The following is a 22010-nucleotide window of genomic DNA, read 5'->3' on the forward strand; positions in this document are numbered from 1 at the left end:
TCGTCTCAAACTAAAGCTTCGCTGTGGCATGATCTGTATCTGGATACCTGCATGCAGGTTGTGATTTACATGGTTTCCTGAGGAGCTCTTGCTTCTGGGGTTAAAGCCCCTGCTTGTTTTAGGGTGCACAGGATAAAAGTGAATGTCTTAGTCTCATCCCACATGTAAAAGGTGGGCCTCTCCAGAGTGATGCTTCCACCNCACTCCCCTCCCGGGCATGAGCGAGTGGGGAATGTGGCCCAGCCTGGATCAGAGATCTCAGGAAATGGACGTCAAATTGCATTCAGTCATGGATTCATTCATGTATTTACCCAATATCCACGGACAGATAACACGGATACCATTAAAGGTTCCTGGCACTGGGGAGTGAACAAAACGGATTAAAACCCCTATCATCGAGGGGTTTACATTCAGGGATGAGAGACAAAAATAATAATAATAAACAGGTAAAATAAACAGCTTTGCTGGGCGATGATAAGGGCTCTGAAGCAGAACGACTGAATAAGTAGCATCTACAAATGATAAACTACCTTTTTAAAAGCAGCGTATAAAACTATACATGCAGTATGAGCCAGTCTTTGGAAAGGAAAAATAATACATATAAGCTTTAAACATACATATGTGGAAAGAAATCCTCCCAAATGCCAGGGGTGGTATTTCTCTGAGAAACGGGATAATAGGTGATTTTTCTTTCTTTAAAAAAAAATGTTTAATGTTTATTCACTTTTGAGAGAGAGCGCAAGCAGGGAGGGGAAGAGAGAGAGAGGGAGACATAGAATCTGAAGCAGGCTTCAGGCTCTGAGCTGTCAGCAGAGCCCGACGCAGGGCTTGAACCCACCAGACGTGAGATCATGACCTGAGCCGAAGTCAGACATTCACCCAACTGAGCCACCCAGGCGCCCCGATTTTTATTTTCTTAAGTAGATACTTGCATGAATTGATTTTCTGTAATGAACAAGTATTGATGGTATCTTTGAGTATATTTGGTTTAAACAGACTTGACATAATTACCATTCCTAACAGACCCTTTCAGAGTTGGAGTCCCAGAGCCTTGTTTCCAGAATGAGGGAAGCTGAGGAAAGAGCAGGACTTCCCTTCCATCATGCAGAGTCCCAGACAATGTTCCATTCCATGCTTGCTCCCAGCAGGATCAGGACAAAGGATTCAAGTCCTTGCTAAAAACAGAGGCCAAAAGCTGGGAGGAGGGCCTGTGAAGAGAATCAGGTCCTGTAGGCAGAGCGGTGCAGTGGTTAGACTCAGGGCCCTGAAGCAGCATGCCAGGGGCCCTGCTGGCTCCTCTACTTGGCTGTGTGACTTTGAGCAAGATGCTTAACCTCTCTGTGCTTTGAGTTTCCTTGTGCAAGGACAACAATAGCAGGACGGGGACTGTTGTGAGGGTGAACTTGTTTAAATATTGAAGAGCATTTAGCTCAGTGCCCGGATAGAGGAAGAGTAAGCACTCAGAAGGGGTAGTACCCGTCGTTTGTGGAGCAAGTCAAGGAGGGCAGAGTGAGATCAGCGACGGTGACTGAGAAAACATGGCACTGAGGAGACCACATGTGAAACAGACAGGAGGTAGCTGTGGGCACTGGATCCAAGCTGCCGGCCAAGCCCCGTGTCCTTTCTTTGGGAACCATGCCCTTTATCCCTCTCCGCTGCCCCAGAGGCTTTCAGGGGTTTGTCCCTCCTGCTTTGGTGCCACTGCTTGAACTGACCTCACTGAGGGCCAGCTGCTGAGCAGGAATGCAGTGCAGATTTCTCTGGGGCAGGTGTTGAGGAAGTTCCTTAAAGAAACCTCAGAGGAAGAAGGGTGGGCAGGTCTGGTTCATGTAGCCCTGCTTCCCGGTCACCACCTTCTCACACGTCTCAGACGTGATGACGCTGGCGGGGAGGGGGTATTGGGTACAAGCTCAAGCCACTGAGGCATGGCAGCCCATCCCTCTGGAACCACACTCCCGCTTCCCAGAGTCCTGGGAGTCAGGCAGGCCTTGCTTGTGTTGGGCTCCGCCATCGACCATCTGTGCAGGTGACCCACCCTAGTCCTCCCTTCCTCTCACCTGTGAGTGGGGCACAGTGCTGCCTGGCTGACGGGTCAGCATCACACCGCGTGGCACCTGGGACGTGCTTCGCAGGTGGCGGTTCCTGCCTCCTCTCACCTCCGCACCCCGAAGGGCTCCCGGTTCACTCCCTGGGTTTCCGGCAGTGACCTCCAGACCCTTCAAGCTGTATCCCATTCTTCTGAACTTCTTGTGATCTTTGGAAAACCCGTCCTTTCCTTCTTAGCTTATCTCAGATTATAATGAAGAATGTGTGATCATGTGGACGTGGATGGTTACCTCTTCCTTTAGATCGGGAGCTCCAGGAGCGCAAGGACTGTGTCTGCTCCGCTGATGACTGTCGGAAGTGCCCAGCACAGAGGAGGCAGGAAAGGGTTCTGAGTTGTCATCAGGAGAAAGGAGAGTGAATTGGAACAAAAAAAATTCGCCCCGCCCATTCTTCTGACACACATTTGTTCAGTAGCCAGTGTTGAGGCTGGAATGTCCTTGGGAGACTCGGCTTTGGGGCCCCAGGGCTCCAGCCATCACTTTCGGCGCGGGGAGTGTGCACTGCCGCAGGCTGGCCTGTGTCCTTGCTCAGCCCGGACTCGCTCACTGGGCGATTGGTGCAGGGCCTGTCTGCAGCTCAGCCTCCTCTCTGCGAACCTACATCGTGGGTCCCAGTGAGGCCGTAGGGGCAGGTGCTCCTAAAGCACTGAGAGCTCGGTGCACGGTGAGTGCTCCGTGTTGGCTTCAGCCTCTGCTCTTCTTGTCACGAGAGCCGTGTCAGTAGGCTCTGCCCTGTGGTTGAGCCCTCCATTCCCTGCGGCATCTCCACATTGTTTCAGCTGCCCTTGGTCCTCTGTGAGGACCTGCTTCTCGGGGCAGGTGACCGCCCACTGCCCATGCAGCATGTCCTCCCTGGTCAGCGCAGGGAATGTTGCTTTCGTTCTTGAAATTCAATTAGCAGCTACAGAGACCAGGAAATGAAGTCAGATACTGAAAGAGAAACACACTAGAGAAACTATTACTTGCAAACAAAACAATGTGCGGTTTCATTTTGGTTCAATATGAGGACCAACCACCAGGTTTGCTGCATAATAAATGTCCATGGTGCTTCTGACCCTTTCTGGTATGCTGATGTTTTTGATCAGTGGAACGTTCTGTCCCCGTAGTCTGAGTGTGACCTGATGACCTTTGCCAGCAACGGGCAGTGGTGACGGGGGTGACATGGTGTTGCACGGCTTGCCATCCGGGCTCTGTGGTGGCAAATTGATGAGGGACAGGGGAGCATGGCCTGGCCTCAGTAACAGGCCAAGAATCTTCTGGCTCTGTCACCCAACTAGGAGTCTGAGAACCCATACTCACGGACGCCCTGGGAGAGCCTGGATGACAGACCGCCCGGGGCAGTTACCATCCACTCGGCCAACTTTGAAAGGTGTTAGAGAGCAGCCCCCAAAACTCCCTCATTTTCCCCCACATGCCAGGCTTTGTGCTAGGTCCCTAAGTGAAGTTTAAGGAAAAAGCACGAGTCTCTTCTCAAAGCACTTGAGCCCAGTAGGGGAGGGAGACGTGTGGTTTTTTGTTTCTGGTTAATGCAGTAGAATGTCATGGAACTGGCATGGAGGACCCAGAAACCATCCATTCACCCGGTGTCGAATCCAGTGCCTGTTATGTGCAGGGTGCTCTGCAGAGGAGAGAGTGAGACTGAAACTTAACAGAGGCCCCAGAGTAGCTGGGAGAAGGGTAGTAAACACAGTGACCAACGGGCAAATATACATTTAACCGAAAACCAAGTGGATATAGTACCAGTCACAAAGGTTCCATCAGAGAAAATACTGGGGACCCGCCTGGGGGGCAGCTCTTGAGGCACTCTGGGAGCCCACTGTGCCCAGAGAGGCAGCAGTAACTGGGACCAGCACCTGCATGTAGAGCTTAAGACACAACCCCAGGGTGCCCGGTTGGCTCAGTTTGTTGAGCATCCCACTCTTGATTTCAGCTCAGATCATGATCTCACAGTTCATGAGTTGGAGCCCCAAGTCAGGTGCTGTGCTTGACGGCGCAGAGCCTGTTTGGGATTCTGTATCCGTCTGTCTCTCTCTGCCCGTCTTCCACTCGCTCACTCTCTCTCAAAATAAATAAATAAACATTTAAGAAAAAAAGACACAAAACCCAGAAGCTGTAAAAAATAATGTGTAGAGTTGACTGCATAAAAAACTTTAATTTCAGGACAACAAATGACTAAAAATAAAGGCGGCCGGATATTTGCAATATCTGGAACAGGGAATATTCAGAATATAAGTATCAAATTCATAATAAACTTATGAAAAGATATTCAACCCTAGTTGAATACACTAGTTGTCAGGGAAATGAAGGTTAAACAAAAGATATCCTTTCCTTTCTTTGTAAATACTGATGATAATTGGTGTGAGCAAGATTCCCTGTGCAGGGAAATTAATCTTTTTTTTTTTGGATAGCATTTTGGCAGCAAACATCAAAATCTTCAATGGGAGTATGCTTTCACTTCATAATTTCACTTCTGGGAACCTTTCAGAGCTGTTCATACATGCAGAAAGAGGCATGTCCAAGAATATTCGTTTGCAGGATTGTGTGTATTAGTAAAAAACTGGGGCTGTGACAGATGCCCACCAGTAAAAGATTGTGTAAGCTAGTGCTTCCTGACCACAGGCAATGTGCCCCCCCCATCTTTGCCAACATCTGGAGGCATTTTTGGTTAATGTACCTGGGATGGGGCTTAGTAGCACCTGGCGTCTTGTGGGTGGGGGACAGGCTGCTGCTAACCATGCTGCAGGACCGCCCCCGCCAAAAAATTATCTAGCCCCCAATGTCAGCAGTGCTGAGGTTGAGAAACGCTGGGTCAGATAAAGCCACAGCCAGTTCAAAGAAAAGCGTAAATCTATATATGAGCCATTAAAGGCCTCTAAAATGTGTCATTAGCTTTTTCACAGCTTAGTATGTGATTTTTATCATATAAGAAAAGAAAATAGCAAATTTTAAAAAACACTAAATGATCAGTTCTCTCCAGAGGCGACCACTGTTAAGGTTTCTTAGGTGTCCTTCCAGAAATAGTCCCCGCACAGTCAAGCGTATTTGGTTTTTAATAAGCTGTAGGTATTTTGCTGCGTGGTTAGATTCTGAAACCAGTGCATTAATTAGCCGGCTGCTAGCGGCCTGCACCTGGGGACCCCTGATATAACGTCTTTTAGGTTATTCCCCCCACACCCCCACCCCGCTCCACTTCTTGTGTTTTCAAGGGCATTTTTTATATTTGGATACAGAACAAAACTGTGTACTGGGGGCTGGCAGGGTGGGAAGGAGCCTGTAACCAAAGGGCTGATGCTGGTGTGAAAGGAGGGCCCAGAGGAAATAAGCCAGCCAGGCGAGGGTTCTCACATGTGGGTGTCAGGGAGGTTCCACAGGGCTGTTTGGGGGTGATGATGGGCTGGGGAGGGGGGAGGGTCTATAACAGGAAGGCGGGGGTAAATTCCCCTCCACCCCAGGGCAGAATTCAGCCAAAGTTAGAAACCTATCAAATTCCTCTTCTCCCGGCCCATGGCCAAGCAAAGTCATTAACGGGCCTCCTTGCAGATCCAGGTGCATTTTGCAGTCACAGACTCGCCCCGTCTCTGACTTTTTGAACAAGCCTAGCTTTCATCTCCTGGGCTTTTCCAGAAAAGCCTCTTAGAATCGGGTCTGAGACCTTTTGATGTTGGCTTTCATCAGCTACATTCCCCTGACCATCTTCCTTGCTGAAAAGTGATTCCAAGGTCAGGGTGAAAACCCCTGCGAGAAGGTGGGGCCGGGTGACCTGCCTGCGTCCGGCACGGGGTTCTCCAAACGTAAGGTGTCTGGCGCCGTCTTCAGCCACATGCAGCCACGCTCAGCAGACCAGACCCGGCAGAGGCACAGGAAGATCCAGCCCGCCGAGGGAGTGTTCTGGGGTACAGAGTGCAGGCGACAGGGCCCCCTGAGCCCACCAGAGGCCTCTGCTGCCCAGCTCAGAAGAAGGCTTATCCTGAAGACTACCTCTCAAATCGTCCCCAGAAATGTTCCATCTTAGACTTCAAAATTCTATTTCTTCCTTGAGGGACACCCACCCAGGCTGAGACCCTGAGGAAGCTGTGCGGCGCCTACTACAGAGTTTAGATAGGATGTTTTAGTTCCAGAGTTGGGGGGCAGGGGGGAGGCGGGGAGGGGTGGTGGGGGAGGACCTTCATTTCTCTCAAGTGATGTCAGCCTGCTTCGAGTGTGAAATTTAAACCCTCCATGGCTTTCACAAAAATCATCTCTTTTTTCTAGTAAGCATTTTGATAGAATGAGTCAGAAACAACACCTTTTGGGGGTTGGGGTGTCTGGGGGTTTCTAATCTGAGTTGATCCGAGGGATTCTGAACAGTGCCCCAGCTGGTCTGTGAGACCTCGGTTTTGAGTTGAGGGTGCTTGCAGCAGTGCTTTGAAACCCCCGGACATTTGTGTTAGATATTTTATTTTCACCTGTCATGGCAGTTTGATATAAAAAAACAGACCTTTATCAGAGGAGCTAGAGAGCACACAAATTAGTCCTTTTGACGGTATCCCATTTAAGTTATTCAACATGGAACCACGTCTGCCTTCCAGAAGCCTCCCAGTCTTCCTCACTCAGCCCTGCAATCAGAACTCCCACTTCAGTTTGTCTGAATTCTGCTGTGTTTTTTGATTTGTTTCTCTGGCTGGAAACAAGAAGAAATTTGAGGGGGCTGTGGTTGGGGTGGGGGAGAATCAGCACCCCAGAGCCTTTTCTCCACCATGGTCTTGTTCTCATTCTTCATGCTTCACCTTTCTGGCTGCCCCCAGAGTACCGATCTAGAGGATTCAGGGGTCTCCGGCATTTGCAAAGGTTACCTACTAGCCTTAGAAAAGTTCTGGAAAGTTTGGTGTTAGTCAGATCTCTTTTTTTTTTTTTAAGCACATTAGCCACGATGCTGGCCATTTAAAGTAGGAATGAATGAATTATTGCACAACAAGGAAGCTTTCAGTTGCATGCATTAGTACACACCATCTGCGGTCTAAATGAGATTTTCCCAAGTTGGGATTCCCGGAAGAAGAGCACAGGGTAGGCCAGTTGAACAGGATTCGGGAAGTCTTCTTTCACAAGCGTGTTCCCCAGAGAGGTTCAAGATGGTTTGCGGTAGAATGGTCATGTACTTCCTGCTGCAAGGTCTTCAGCCCCGGGAGCTCACAGGGGAAGACCTGCTGGGACCCCTTTTGTTCATTGGGAAACTCCCACATCTCTGTGTCACCATGAGAAAGAGGGGACTGCCACAGATGAAGAGTTACAAATTATTCTAATCTTTGCATTCAATTAGGCACAAAATTGCCTCTCTGCCTAGGAATCGCGCTGTATAATCCTGAATTCCCTGCATGTTAAGGCAGGCCTTGAAGGGAGGGCTCAGCGCCAGGTGGGGACACCCATAGACCGGAGGCCTGCAAATGGGTACCTATCATCAGGAGAGCCCTGGTGATGACTGCGCATAGTCCCCACTGAAGCAGAGCTCGCCTCAGAGCTTTAAAACAGCCTCAAGGCATGAATCATTATATTGCCAAGGCTGGCTGGCTCGAGAGGAACCGAAAAAATGAAAATGACTCCTTTTGCTCATTAGCAAAGGGGAATACGCAAATGGCGAGGGTACCTGTGTCTCAGAGCCACACCGCTGTTTGGATTTGACAAGCAGAGCACTCTTCATGCCAACTCTTTTCTAGCCTTCGTCCCTGTTCTGAGCAGTTTGACGGAGGCTGGAAATGAGGGACTTGAGAAAAGTAGAGTGTTTTTCACACTAACCACGTTAATCAGTGTTAGATCCATTTTTGTGATTTGATGCTCATTATAGACTCACATTTTCTTTTTTTTTTTTTCTTTTTCTAAAGTTTATTTATTTTGAGAGAGAGACAGAGACAGACCAGGACAGGGACAAAGAGAGAGAATCCCAAGCAGGCTCTGTGCTGTCAGCACAGAGCCCAATGTGGGGCTTGAACTCACAAACGGTGAGATCATGACCCGAGCCGAAATCAACAGTCAGACGCTCGACTGAGCCACCCAGGCACCCCGACTCCCATTTTCTACAGCAGGTTTCTCCATGACAGCACAGTAGTCTAGACCACATTTGAGACCAGAAAGTTCTTTATTGTGGGGTGTTCAGCGGCGCCCCTGGCCTCTACCCAAGACATCCCCGTAGCGCCTCCCATTGTAGTCACAACCAAAGCAGACCTTGCCAAAATCACACACACACACACACCTTTGTTCACTGTTCTGTAGGAAAGAAGCAGTAGAAAATCATCTTTGTCCTAAACTAGTTGTACTTTTAAAATAGATCGTAAGGTTTTACAGACATTTGGTTCATTCCCTACGTGGAGTAAGACTTTATTCTCGTCGAGTGGCCTTCACAAAACCCGAGACTCTGCTCTCTCCCCTTCCCATCTGCTGTCCCCATGCTGTTCATATGTTGCTAATAACTTACCTGGCCTGTGAATTCATTACAAGGCCATTATTTTCTTTCCTCTGCTCATGCGTCCGTTCACGCACCAGCGTGCTCAGCCAGCTCTCGCCACGTGCCACGTGCCCGGTGACGAGCAAGCGCCACCTCGTACGGCCAGGACACCCATAGTGCCTCACAGTGCATCCACCTCCCTCAGCTAGTCTGTGTTGAGGAAGGTGGGACTGCATCTGCCGTGGAGGAATGAGTCCAACAGACTTGGGTTCAAATCCCACCTCCACTGCGTATCGGCACTGGGTAGCCTTGCACTACTTCTTGAACCTGTGTACCTCAGTTTCCCCGTGTGAACCTGGGGGGTGGTTTCCTCTCCGTGGCAGATTCCTGTGAGGCTTTAATGAGATTGTGTACATCAGGCATTCTTAAACAGTAACTTCTTGTCTGCCAGCTGCTAAGTCGTACATCCGAGTCACCATCTTTGTGGGTGAAAAACAGTCAAATACTGGCAACTTCCTACAGTGTGATTAAACAGAATGACTCTGCTTGGTTATTTCCCCGCATTCCTGCCCTGTCTCTGAGGAGGCATCCTGCCGGAACAACATAACACACTTCAGAGGACAGAGCTACTCGCTATAGTCCTTGTAGTTTATACCAGCATTTTTTAAATTAAAAAAAAAATTTTTAATGTTTATTTTATTTGTGAGAGAGAGAGACAGAGTGTGAGCGGGGGAGGGTCAGAGAGAGAGAGGGAGACACAGAATCTGAAACAGGCTCCAGGCTCTGAGCTGTCAGCACAGAGCCCGACGCGGGGCTTGAACTCACAAACCTAGAGATCGTGACCTGAGCCGAAGTCGGACGCTTAACTGACTGAGCCACCCCGGCACCCACCTGCCCCAATTTTTTTTTTTAATGTTTATTTTTGAGAGAGACAGACATAACATGAGGGAGGCGGGGCAGACAGAGAGGGAGACACAGAATCCAAAGCAGGGTCTAGGCTCCAAGCTGTCAGCACAGAGCCCGACGCGGGGCTTGAACTCACAAACCTAGAGATCGTGACCTGAGCCGAAGTCGGCTGCTCAACCAGCTGAGCCACCCAGGTGCCCTGCAACTGGTATGTTTCAGAGGCCTGCAGTCTAGGAAAGTGCACTCTCCCAACCGTGCAGCCAATCTGAGGAGATAACCTGGATCACAGCAGTTGTTTAGTGTTCTGTTGTTGTTCAACCCCTGGATGGCTGTCGTGGGTGGGCATTTCTCTGATGTATCTGTACTTCTGTCCCAGGTCACTCTGCTCATCGCCTTCATCTGCGTGCGGAGCTCTGCGTGGAACAGGTACAGTGCCTACACCTACTTTGAAGTGGTCACCATCTGCAACCTGATAATGATCCTCGTCTTTTACCTGGTGCACCTCTTCCGTCTCTACCGCGTGCTCACCTGCATCAGCTGGCCCCTGTCGGTAAGGGAGTGGCCTGGCCCCAGAAGTCAGTGTATTAGCTGGGGCACTGAGACCCAACGGAATCCGTCCCGTCTGCACCCCACAGTGTCCCCCTCCTCTCTCATCTCTTCCTGCCATAGCCCTGCACTTCCCACCGCCTGCTGGGCTTCCGGCCTGAGTCCCACTGGTTTCTAAAACTCACTTCCCAGCTACAGGAAAGCTGTCCGCCTGCCTCAGCGTTTATTTTCTTGAGTGACGGAAAATGGGCCATGTGTGTATGAGTTGGGAGGAGGAATGTGGGAGGAAGAAGCTCATAAAGGCCATTGCCTCACTGTTGTGAGTACTGAATGGTAAGATTCAGTAGTCAAAAGGGGCCTGCAGAATCTCAGGGAAGATTTCAGAAGTTTCCAGAGTTTTTTCTTCCCACTCTATTATTTTAAAAAAATGTTTTAATGTTTATTTTTGAGAGAGAGAGTATGAGTGGGGTAGGGGTAGAGAGAGAGGGAGACACAGAATCTGAGAGAGACAGAGACAGATCATGAGTGGGTTAGGGGCAGAGAGAGAGGGAGACACAGAATCTGAAGCAGGCTCCAGGCTCCGAGCTGTCAGCACAGAGCCCGATGTGGGGCTTGAACCCATGAACCAAGAGATCATGACCTGAGCTGAAGTCAGACGCTTAACTGACTGACCCCCACAGGCGCCCCTCTATTATTTTCTTATAAGCTTGATTGGCGTACACTTCTCATGCCATTCAACTGCCTATTAAAAGTGTCCGGTTCTCCAGATTTCTATATTCCCAGAGTTGTGAACCATCGTCACAGTTGATTTTAGAATGTTTTCTTCGCTTCAAAAAGAAACCCCATACCCTTGAGCTGTCACCGCCTGCCTTTCATCCCCTTCAACCTTAAGCAACCACTAATCTACTTCCTGTCTTTCTGAATTTTCCTCTTCCTGACATTTCCTGTGAATGGAAGCACATGTGTGATCTTCTGTGACCGGCATCTTTCATTTAGCAGAGGGTTTTCGTGTTTTTTCTGTGGTATAGCAGAGGTCAGTACTTCCATTTTTTTTTTTTTTAACAGCCAAGGAATATTCCATTGAAAGGATATACCACATTCTGTGTATTCTGGTGGACATTTGAGTTGTTTCCACCTTGTGGTTATTTCAAATAATGCTGCTGTGAACATTCATGTACAAGCTTTTTGTGTGGACGTGTTTTCATTTCGCTAGGGAATATACACGAGAGCAGAATTGCTGGGTCCCATGGTAACTGTGTTTAATTGTTTGAGGAAGTGCCAGACTTTTTTCCAAAGTGGCTGCACCATTTTACATTCCCATCAGCAGTGTTGTAGGAGGGGTCGGGTTTCCCCATATCCTTATCAATACTCGTTATTTTCTGGCTTTCTGATTTTAGTCACTCTAGTGAGTGTGAACTGGTATCTCATGGTTTTGATTTGCATTTCTCTGATGACTGTTGAGGTCAGTCATCTTTTCATGAGCCTTTTGGCCATTTGTGAATTTTCTTTAGAGAAATGTCTACTCAGATCCTTTGCCCATTACTTGATTAGGTTGTCATTTTATCACCGAATTCTCAGAGTCCTTTGTATATTTTAGTTAGAAGTCCATTATCAGATAAATGATTGGCAGATACTTTCTCCCATTCTGCTGATTATTTTTCGCTTCTTAATTTTTTTTTAATATTTATCCATTTATTTCGTGAGAGAGAGAGAGTGCGTGCATGCACACACACAAGCCTGGAGAGACAGGGACAGAGAGAGGGGGAGAGAGAGAGAGAAATCCCAAGCAGGCTCTGCACTGCCAGCACAGAGGGGCTTGGACCCACGAGCTGTGAGATCATGACCTGAGCCAAAACCAAGAGTTGGATGATCAACCTGCCTGAGCCACCCAGGCATCCCTAGTTACCACTTTCTTGATAGTGTTTATCAAAGCACAGGTTTTTAGATTTGATGAAATCTAATTTAACTACTTCTTTCTTGTTGATGGTGTTTTTGGTATAAAATCTAAAAAGCCCTTGCCAAACCCAACATCATTGAGATTTACTTCCATGTTTTCTTCTAAGGAGTTCCATAGTTTCAGCTCTTACATTTAAGTATTTGGTCTATTTTGAATTAATGTTTGTGTCTGATGTGAGGTAAGGATTCAGCTTCATACTTTGAAGGAAAGACCACATTGAAATGTAAATATCCAGTTGTCCGGGCACCATCTGGGAGGAAAAACTGTTCTTTCCTCAGTGAAGGGTGTTGGCATCCTGGCTGAAAATAACCATAAACACATGGATTTATATCTGGACTCTCGGTTGCACTGATCTTAGCATACTGTCTTTGGGTTGGTGTAGATTTGTAGCTGGTTATGAAAATAGGAATTCTGAATCTTCCTGTTTGTTCTTTTTCAGGATTGTTTTGGATTTTTGCTTCCGTATGAATTTTAGAATCAGGTTTTAGGGCACCTAGGTGGCTCAGTCGGTTAAGTGTCTGACTTTGGCTCAGGTCATGATCTCACAGTTCGTGGGTTCGAGCCCCGCATCAGGCTCTGTGCAGACAGCTTGGAGCCTAGAGCCTGCTTCGGATTCTGTGTCTCCCTCTCTCTCTGCCCCTCCCCTGTTCACACTCTGTCTCTCAAAAATGAAAACGATAAAAAAAAAAAATCAGCTTTTTAGTTTCTACAAAGATGTCAGCTGGGATTCTAATACAAACTGCACTGAATCTGTAGATCAATTTGAGTATTGCCATCTTAACAACATTAAGCTTTGTGACCTAGGAACATAGAAGGTTTTCCCATTTATTTAAATCTTCTGTAATTTTAATAATGTTTTGTAGTTTGCAGAGTATACATTTTGTGCATTTTGGACAGGGGAGCTTAAATTTGTTCCTAAGTATCTTATTTTTTTGATGATATTTCAAATGCAGTTATTTTCTCAATTTAATTTTTGGATTGTTCATTCCAAGTGGATAGAAATACAAGAGGTTTCTGTATATTGATCTTGTCTCCTTAACCTTGCTGAACTCATTTTCGATCTAATAGACTGTTAGTGGATTCCTTAGGATTTTCTAGATACAAGACTATGCCATCTATGAATAGAGATAGTTTTATATTCCTTTCCAATCTGGATGCCTTTTGTTTCATTTTCTTGTCTTATTGTAAGAAATTAGTTGAATATTGAAGTGGCAAGACCACACATCCCTCTCTTATTCCTGAGCTTAGGAGGAAATATGTTAGCCATGGGTTTTTACAGATGCAATTTATCAGGTTGAAAAAGTTAACTTCCAGTTCTGCTTTGTAGAATGTTTTTATCCTGAAAGGGTCTTAGATTTTGTCAAATGCTTTTTCTTTGTCGATTAAGATAACCACGTGGGTTTTGCCCTTAATATTCTATTAATATGGTGTATTACATTGACTTTCATATGTGGAACTAACATTTGCATCCCTGTGATAAATTTTGTTTGGTCATGATATATAATTCAGCTTATGTGTATAGCTGGATTTGGTTTGCTAGCGTATTATTGAGGATTTTTATATTTGTATTCATAGGAGATATTGGTCTGTAGTTCTCTTGTGATACCTTTGTCTGGTTTTGTTATCGCGGTAATACTGGTCTGATAGAATAATTTGGGAAGTGTTACCATGTCTTCTATTTTTTAGAAGAGCTTGTAAAAACTTGGCATTCTTATTTAAACGTTTGGTAGAATTCTGCAATGAAGACCTCTGAGCTTGGGTTTTTCTTGTGGGTAATTTATTCTTATTAATTCAAACTAGACTTGTTTTAGATTTTTTTCAGATTGTTTTTTTTTGCTTGAGTCATTTTCAGTGGTATGTCTTTATAGGAACATGTCTATTTCATGTAAGTTTTCTAATTAACTGGCATGCAATTGTTCATAGTATTCCTTTAAAATCTGTTTTACCTCTGTAAGATCCATAGTGATGTCCCCTCTTTTGTTTCTAATTCCGGTCATTTGAATCTGGCCGTTTTTTTCTCTCTCGCTTTTTTTTTTTTTTTTTTTTTTGATCAGTCTAGCTAAAGGTTTGGCTGTTTTGTTTATCTTTTCAAAGAACCTGTGTTGGTTTCACTAATTTTCTCTATTGTTCTTTTGTCCTCTAGATCATTAATTTCTGCTCCAGTCTTTTTTTTTCCTTCAGTCTCCTTGTTTTAGGTTTAGTTTGCTCTTTTCCACTGTCTTAAGGTAAAGATTAAGTCACTACTTTGAAATCTTTCTTCTTTTTTAAGATAGACATGTACAGCTATATATTTCTTTCTGAGCACTGCCTTACTTGCATCCCATAATTTTAGTATATTATGTCTTCATTTTTATTCATCTGCAAGTATGGTCCAATTTCCCTTGTGATTTTGTCTTTGATTGGCTCATTACTTAGGAATGTGTTATTTTCTACATATTTGTGGGTTTCCCAAATTTCTTCTTGCTATTGCTTTCTTATTTCACTCTTGTAGCTGAAGAATATACTTAATGTTATTTCAGTCCTTTCATATTTATTGAGTTTTATTTTATGGTTTAGCATATAGTGCTTCCTGGAGGATTTTCTGTGCATTGGAGAAGAATGTATATTTTGTTGTTGGGAAGAGTGTTCATAGAGGTCTATTAGGTCTAGTTTCCTTACAGTATTGAGTCTTCTATTTCCTTGTTGATCTTCTCCGTAATTGTTCTCCACATTATTGAAAGTAGGGTATTGAAGCCTCCAACTATTATTTTTTAATTACCTGTTTCTCCCTTCACCTTTTTGAGTTTTTGCTTTATATGTTGATTTGTTATTAGGTGCATATGTGTTTATAATTGTTCTGTCTTCCTGATGGATTGACGTTTCATCATTATAAAATGTCCCTTTTTATCTCTGGTAACACTTTTTGTTTTAAAATCTATTTTCTCTGACACTAGTATAACCCCTCTGGTTTTCTTTTGGTTGCTGTTTGAATGGCACATCTTTTCCTTCCTTCTTTCAGTCTATTTACATTTTTGAGTATAAGGTTTTTTCCAGTAGACTAGTTGGATCTCTCTCCTTTTTTTTTAATCCAGTCTGACAACCTCTGCTTCTTGATTGGATTGTTTAATTATTCACATTTAATGTTATTACCCGCTATGCTATTTCGAGAGACCTTTCCTTTGTGTTCCTGAGTTGTAAGGCCCCTTTCAAGCTAGCCGCCAACATAGAGCCCAACACGGGGCTCGAACAGACGAACCGCGAGATCATGACCTGAGCCGAAGTTGGACACCCAACCGACTGAGCCACCCAGGTGCCCCTATAAGGCCCCTTTCAAAGTTATGGCACCTTTCTGCAAGCAGAGGAGAGAATAAAAGCTGAGGACAAGAATGGGGGTGGGCTGAGAGGGGAGAGAGAATGATGGAATTTTCGATAGGGCACTGTTGGGGCATCCTCCATTTAGAACTCTCTACAGTCAGTTTTTCCTTCCCCACATCATAGTCCTCTTTTTTTGCAGGTGCGAATCCCGGAGGGAGGGAACTTCACTTATAATCTGCTCTTGAGTCAAAATCTCTGTGGTCTACCTTCTGATATCCCTTTCTAGTCTGCAAAGGGGAAATGAGGGTATTTGATTTTGCACAGCTTTCAGAGGAGCTGCTGCTTAAAAGTGGAATGCTTTTCTAGAATTTAATAGGTGACTGCCCTAATGGGCAGAACTTCATGAAGGACTAATTTCTAAATCCTCACTGATGGAAGGACTAATTTCTAAATCCTCACTGATGATGACTAAAAAGGAACACACTCTGGATCCCATGGGAGTGCTCTCACAGCCCTACGCCCCAGTTCCCCCTCTGATCTGGTGTTTAATGGGGAGAAAGAAGGATCAGGTGGAAGTCCCCATGCTGCTGAATGACCAAGGTTCACCGTTACTCAGCGTCTGCAGAGATGCCATTTTAAGCATGGAGGGTGAGCGGGGTGGAGGTGGACAGAAGCACAGGCGGAGTCTGCCCTGCTGGCAATATCCTCAGCAGAGTGGGATAAAATGAGGACAAAACCAGAAGGCTCATGTGCCAGAAAGCTGGCTGCCCCACCCCCACAAGCACGTCACAGAAGGGCCCTGACCTCACTGGAAGTTCTGACTCCAAGTCTACGGGGCCGAGCATCTCAAGTCCAACACTGTCAAACTGTTCACAGAGCAGCTGGGCACCCCAGGCAGCCACCAAAGCCAGCACATCGTTAGACCAGAACTTTCTCGGAAGCAGAAGCGTCAGACACACATCTCTTTAAGGGGCTTTGCTTCTCAGAGCTGGAGCTGCCTTTAAACTCTCCAGCCTGGAAGCCGTGAGAAGCTCTAGGCTTTGGCCAGACGTCAGGGTACTGTCTACAGATCCTTCTCAGGAGTAGAGGCGTCCTTGGTGGTATCTTTCCTCACACAACAAGTGTCCTTCCTCTCTATCGACTCTCTAGCTGCCTGCCGGCTCCTTTTCTGCCTTGCGGGGCCTCGTCCTGGCCAGCCTGCCTCCTCTGCGGCCTGTGAGCTAACTGCTCCTGTCAGAGTTCCTCTCTTCTGTGCCCAGTTGCCTCTGAGAACCAGGAATGGCCCTCCTGACCCACTGCCTTGCTTTGTTTTTGTCCCCAGGAACTTCTGCACTATTTAATCGGTACCCTGCTCCTCCTAATCGCCTCCATTGTGGCAGCCTCCAAGAGTTACAACCAGAGCGGACTGGTAGCTGGAGCGGTGAGGACGGTCTTGGGGAAACTTCACGAATAATTCACGTCTAGTGCATTTTCTTCCTGATGGGCAGTGAAGGGAGTGTTTCCTGGGGCCTTTCTTTCCTAGAAAAGCACCTGTCAGTACCCACCTTGATCCATCCAGCAACAGTCTCCAAAGAGCCTTAAGCTTGGGCCCACAGCAGAGGGCCTCAGCAGGCGGATGGTCAGGGCTTCTGGTACACCCAGCGGCCCAGCCCTCCCTCTCATAAAGCCACTGCTTAAATCTGTGGACCAGTTGGTGCTATTGCACATGTCCATTTGAATCATTTGCTCGTGACCACCTCAGTGTTGTGCAGGCAAAGATCCTGAGGCCTCCTTAGGGCCCAGGGGAAGAGCACAGGACCAGTCAGTGATACCAGGCAGGAGTCCTGGCTTTGCTGGTCCCGATCTATAACAGCATTCAGGTCAGGAAACACCACTTCCAGACCTTTCACAGGTGAAAATTGATCGATCTGATAGCCTGAGTAGAACCATGGAAATGAATAAAAATAGAGCGCAGGGTGGGGGCTGTCTGTGTTTACCACACATATGTAAATATGTGTGTATACATGATATGTATTATTTTAAAAAACTTTTTAATGTTTCTTATTTTTGAGAGAGAGACAGAGCACAAGCAGGGGAGGGGCAGAGAGAGAGGAAGACACAGAATCCGAAGCAGGCTCCAGGCTCTTAGCTGTCAGCACAGAGACCAGCACAGGACTTGAACTCACGAACGGTGAGATCATGACCTGAGCTGAAGTCAGACACTTAACTGAGCCACCCAGGCTCCCCTGTATTTATTATTCCTTAAAGATTCATAGATTCCTGCCATCTGATTTCTGATTTCGCTAACTGGATACAGCTTGGTGGCTTGTGGGCCAGTACTGATTTTTTCACTGAGGAGGTTTTTGAGTTTTAAGAAAAGCTCCATGGGACAGTCACTCTTTCATGTCCACGGTGTCTAAGTTCTCCAGACTTTGGGTGCCTGGAGCACCTGCCCTCCACAGGTGGACATGGGGCAGCATATTGCTGCAAAGGGGGGCAGCCAAGCCTCTCGACCCTCAGGTCTTTCAGTGCCTCCCGCAGCCACCCCTCCCCCAAGGGCAGGAGTGGATGCACCTGCAGTCTCCCAGCTGCCCCACTGGCTGGTGGCAGGCTGGTGCCCACTGTGTTTCCGAGCCACGTAGGAAGGTTCCCACTGGGTTTTAGGGTTCATGTTTGTTAGCCCTAGAATTCCAACAAGCCTCACTTACCATACACCGTCTTTGTGCCTAGGACAAAGCCTGGGCCATGGGGGAGTCCGAAGAAATAAAGAGATACGATCCTGGCTTATGAGAAAATAGTAATCTAGTTTAGGAGTCAAGACCAAGGCGCCTGAAACAATTAGCAAACAAGGCATTGTTGTCCAGAACAGCATTACGCAGCAATATAATAAACCGTTCAATTATGCAGTGCAGACAGTTGGGAACCAGGACAGTATATAATGTGCTAATTGTGCAGAACAGACAATGAGGGGCCAGGACAGGCTCCAATAGGCTAATTATGTAGTGTAGACAATCGGTACAAAGGGAGCCAAGGAAAGGGACCTGGGGGAGGGGAGCGGATGTGGGCCCACAAGGGCAGCCGCTTATGTAAACGAACGGCCAGGCTTGAAAAGAAAAGCAAACCCTGGAAATCCTGCCCACGGTCCAGCTGCTCCTGGCTCTTCGATTGCATGTAGCAGATCTGAGGCTGTTTGCAAGTCTGGGAACATGTGGGCAAGAAAACAGAGCAGGGCTCTGCTGATTCCCGGGGCTCCAGTCCCACGTTGGCCTCGCTGGCTCTGTGGCCCTGAGCAAACTGGTTCACTTGCTATCCTTCCGTGTCTTCAACTGCCAGATGGGGGGACGAGAGGATAACAGCATCACCCAGCTGGCAGTGGGGTGGGAGTTTAAGGGACCAGAACACCTAATGGGCTTAGAACATGGGCGGGCACGTAGAAAGTGGTCAATAAATTACAGTTGCCGCAGCTGCTGGCTTTCACAGGTGGTAAGGAAATGGCTTCAGAGTCTCAGACAAAGACAGCAGAGCGTGCATCCGCCTCTCTCTCCACCATCAGGAGCCTCACAGGAGGCCCTTTTCCTCTCTGGCGCCCTGTCCCTCATCTTTGAATGACGTTGGACTGGGCTAGGTCAGCATTCCTAGGCAAGCTAGGTCAGCCCCTTGAGCACTGAGTGGAGCCTCAGAAAAGAAAGGTGCACTGCCCTGTTTATTTCAGGCTAATGTTGTTTACATATGTGCAAACATAAAACTGTAAATCGGGGCTTCAGCTTCTGGCTCTCACACAGCTACAAAGTGGGACAGAACAGAAAGCCGTCAATGAGGGAAATGCATTGCTACCACATCAGTAAGATCCCTTGGAACATTAGAGATGTAAAAACCTAAATTAAAATTTATAATTCCACCTTTTTCTCTTTCATGAGCCCAGGATAATTAAAGTCCAGTGTTTGGGGCCCAGCTGAGTTGTAAACACAAACCCCAACATGGGCCCCTGAAGAGAGGAGAGCCGTGTGGCCAAGGCCAGGGTCCCTACTGGGGAACGCGTGGACACAGGGCCTCGTTCCTCACCTGAACGAGGACCAGGTGGTCAGGCTGCCTCCTGGCTACAGCTGCTCCAGAATCGGGCACTGGGATGAGAAACATAAAGGGCGGAGCCTGAGTGGTCGGCCCTTGGCCTGGGAACTTCCTTTGCTCTCTCCCCTGTGTAGATCTTCGGTTTCCTGGCCACCTTCCTCTGCCTGGCGAGCATATGGCTGTCCTACAAGATCTCGTGTGTCACCCAGTCAACAGGTGAGTTCCGGCTGCCCCAACACAGACGGTGTCTGAGAGTTCCCTCTGCTGGGGCACAGGAGGATGGCCTGTTCTGGAGTTCAGCAACAGGGAAGGGCCCCCACTGTGAGGCGGGGGCGGGGGCGCAGGTGCAAAGGTGTAGCCCGAGGCCCTGCTCTAGTCCTGTTTAGACAGCCCAGGACACCCTCACCTGTCAGCCTCTAGTGGTGAAGCATTTCCTTTTTTTTTTTTCAATTCTTTACAGTTTATTTACTTACTTTGAGAGAGCGAGTGAGCGCGAATGGGGTAGGGGCAGAAAGAGGGGGAGAGAGAATCTCAAGCAGGCTCCGCACTGTCGGCACAGAGCCCACTTCGGGGCTCGATCTCACAAACCATGAGATCATAACCTGAGCTGAGATCAAGAGTCTTCCCAGGCGCCCTGGGGAAGCATTTTCTTTAAATAGGTTCCCTAATAACAGGACTAAAGTGTAGAGAATCTAGAAAATACAAGTAAGGAAAACAAAATATTTTTAATGAAAACCATCTGTCCTACCACTACCCAGAAATAGCACCTGTTGGGTGTCTGTCCTTCCAGCATTTCCTCTTGGATGGATGGATGGATGGATGGATGGATGGATGGATGGACAGATATATAGATACATATGTTGCTTTTATTAAAGGATCAAACTTTAGGTATTATTTGTAACCTGCTCTCATTCTCTTACTTAACCACCTATCAGGCATTTCCCCCACATGTCTGGGCATTCTTCTCCATCATGTTTTTTTTTTTTTTTTTTTTTAAAGACTTTATGTACAAGACTTTATTTTTAAGTAATTTCTTTGCCCAACCTGGGGCTCGAACTTAACCCCAAGATCAAGAGTTGCATGCTCTAAGGACTGAGCCAGCCAGGCACCCCTTTTCTCCCATCGCCTTTTTTTAAGTGTTTATTTATTTTTGAGAGTGAGCATGAGCCGGGGGAGGGGCAGAGAGAGAGGGAGGCAGAGGATCTGAAGCTGGCATGGTGCTGACAGCAGAGCCCAATGCGGAGCCAGAACTCATGAACTGCGAGATCATGACCGGCACCGAAGTCAAACACTTAACTGACCGAGCCACCCAGATGTCCCTCCTATCACTTTTAATGGCTCTGTGCTGTTGCGCTGACTCCAGTGCATGTCTGTGTCATAGTTTACTTGTTTCCTATTTGGGGTCATTGTGTGTGTGTGTGTGTGTGTGTGTGTGTGTGTGTGTTTCTTAATTCTTTGCTGCTAAACAGTGTTGTAAACACCCTTGTAAATATATCCCCATACTCATCCCTAATGTTTTATCTCTAGAATGCTTTCCTAGAAGTAACAGTGCTGAGAGCTTGACCCAGTTATTTTGATTAATCCACCTCTTTCTGTACTCCAGCCCTTTCCTTCTTGGTTCTTTTTCTTTCTCTTAGAAAAACAACTACAAGAGTATCAGAGCATGTACAGCGCATGGTCTGAATTGACCTGAAGAAAGGTTGTTTTCATCAGCTTCCGTTTCCCTCTAGAAGTCACTGACCAGAAGGGAACAGGACGTTGATGGGAAGGAGTCCCAAGCCACCCCAGGCTGTAGGATTCTGTTTACGTGAACCGGGCAGAAGAGGCAGGTCCAAAGAGGCAGGAAGTAGGTCAGAGATTGCCAGGAGCTGGGGAGGTGACTGCAGATGGGTATGGGGTTTCTTTTGGGAGGGATGAAATATTCTACAAGTGTGGCAGTCGGTGCTTGCCAGTCCTGTGAGTACATGAAAACTGGAAACCTGCGCTTTAGGTGGGTGAATGGTACGGTGGGTGGATTTTATCTCGCTAAAACTGTTTAAGCAAAAAAATCAATGAGGGGCACCTGGGTGGCTCAGTCGGTTAAGCATCCAACTTCAGCTCAGGTCATGATCTTGCAGTTCGTGGGTTCAAGCCCTGTGTTGGGCTCTGTGCTGACAGCTCTGAGCCTGGAACCTGCTTCTGATTCTGTGTCTCCCTCCTTTTCTGCCCCTCCCCCACTCACATTCTGTTTCTCAAAAATAAACATAAGGGGCACCTGGGTGGCTCAGTCGGTTGAGCATCCGACTTTGGTTCAGGTCATGATCTCCCAGTTCGTGGGCTCGAGCCCCGCGTTGGGCTCTGTGCTGACAGCTCAGAGCCTGGAGCCTGCTTCTGATTCTTTGTGTCCCTCTCTTTGCCCCTCCCCTGCTCATGATCTGTCTCTCTCTGTCTCTCAAAAATAAATAAATGTTAAAAAATTTTTTTAAAATAAACATTAAAAAAATTTTTAATTAAAAAAGTAAAAATGAGGGGCGCCTGGGTAGCTTAGTCGGTTAAGCGTCCGACTTTCACTTAGGTCATGATCTCGCGGTTCGTGGGTTCGAGCCCCGCGTCGGGCTCTGTGCTGACTGCGGGCTCAGAGCCTGGAGCCTGTTTCAGAGTCTGTGACTCCCTCTCTCTCTGACCCTCCCTTGCTCATGCTGTCTCTCTCTCTCCTAGAAATAAATAAAACATTAAAAAAATTTTTAAAAAAAAGTAAAAA

The 22010-nt window shown here is 47.0% G+C and overlaps 1 protein-coding gene across 1 annotated transcript in view; it reads left to right on the plus strand.

The window, feature by feature from the left end:
* The window catches only part of CMTM7 (CKLF like MARVEL transmembrane domain containing 7), a 49855-nt gene extending 28735 nt beyond the window's left edge, over positions 1 to 21120 (plus strand). The window contains exons 2-5 of the mRNA XM_077753693.1: positions 9803 to 9976; positions 16545 to 16643; positions 19405 to 19486; positions 20908 to 21120. Coding sequence (XP_077609819.1) covers positions 9803 to 9976; positions 16545 to 16643; positions 19405 to 19486; positions 20908 to 20963 — 411 coding nt within the window. The 3' untranslated portion in view covers positions 20964 to 21120. The remainder of the gene's footprint in view (positions 1 to 9802; positions 9977 to 16544; positions 16644 to 19404; positions 19487 to 20907) is intronic.
* Positions 21121 to 22010: the final 890 nt, after the last annotated feature.

Source organism: Crocuta crocuta, unplaced genomic scaffold (assembly GCF_008692635.1).
Source record: "Crocuta crocuta isolate KB4526 unplaced genomic scaffold, BGI_CrCroc_1.0 scaffold655, whole genome shotgun sequence".
Taxonomy (NCBI): Eukaryota; Metazoa; Chordata; class Mammalia; order Carnivora; family Hyaenidae; genus Crocuta; species Crocuta crocuta.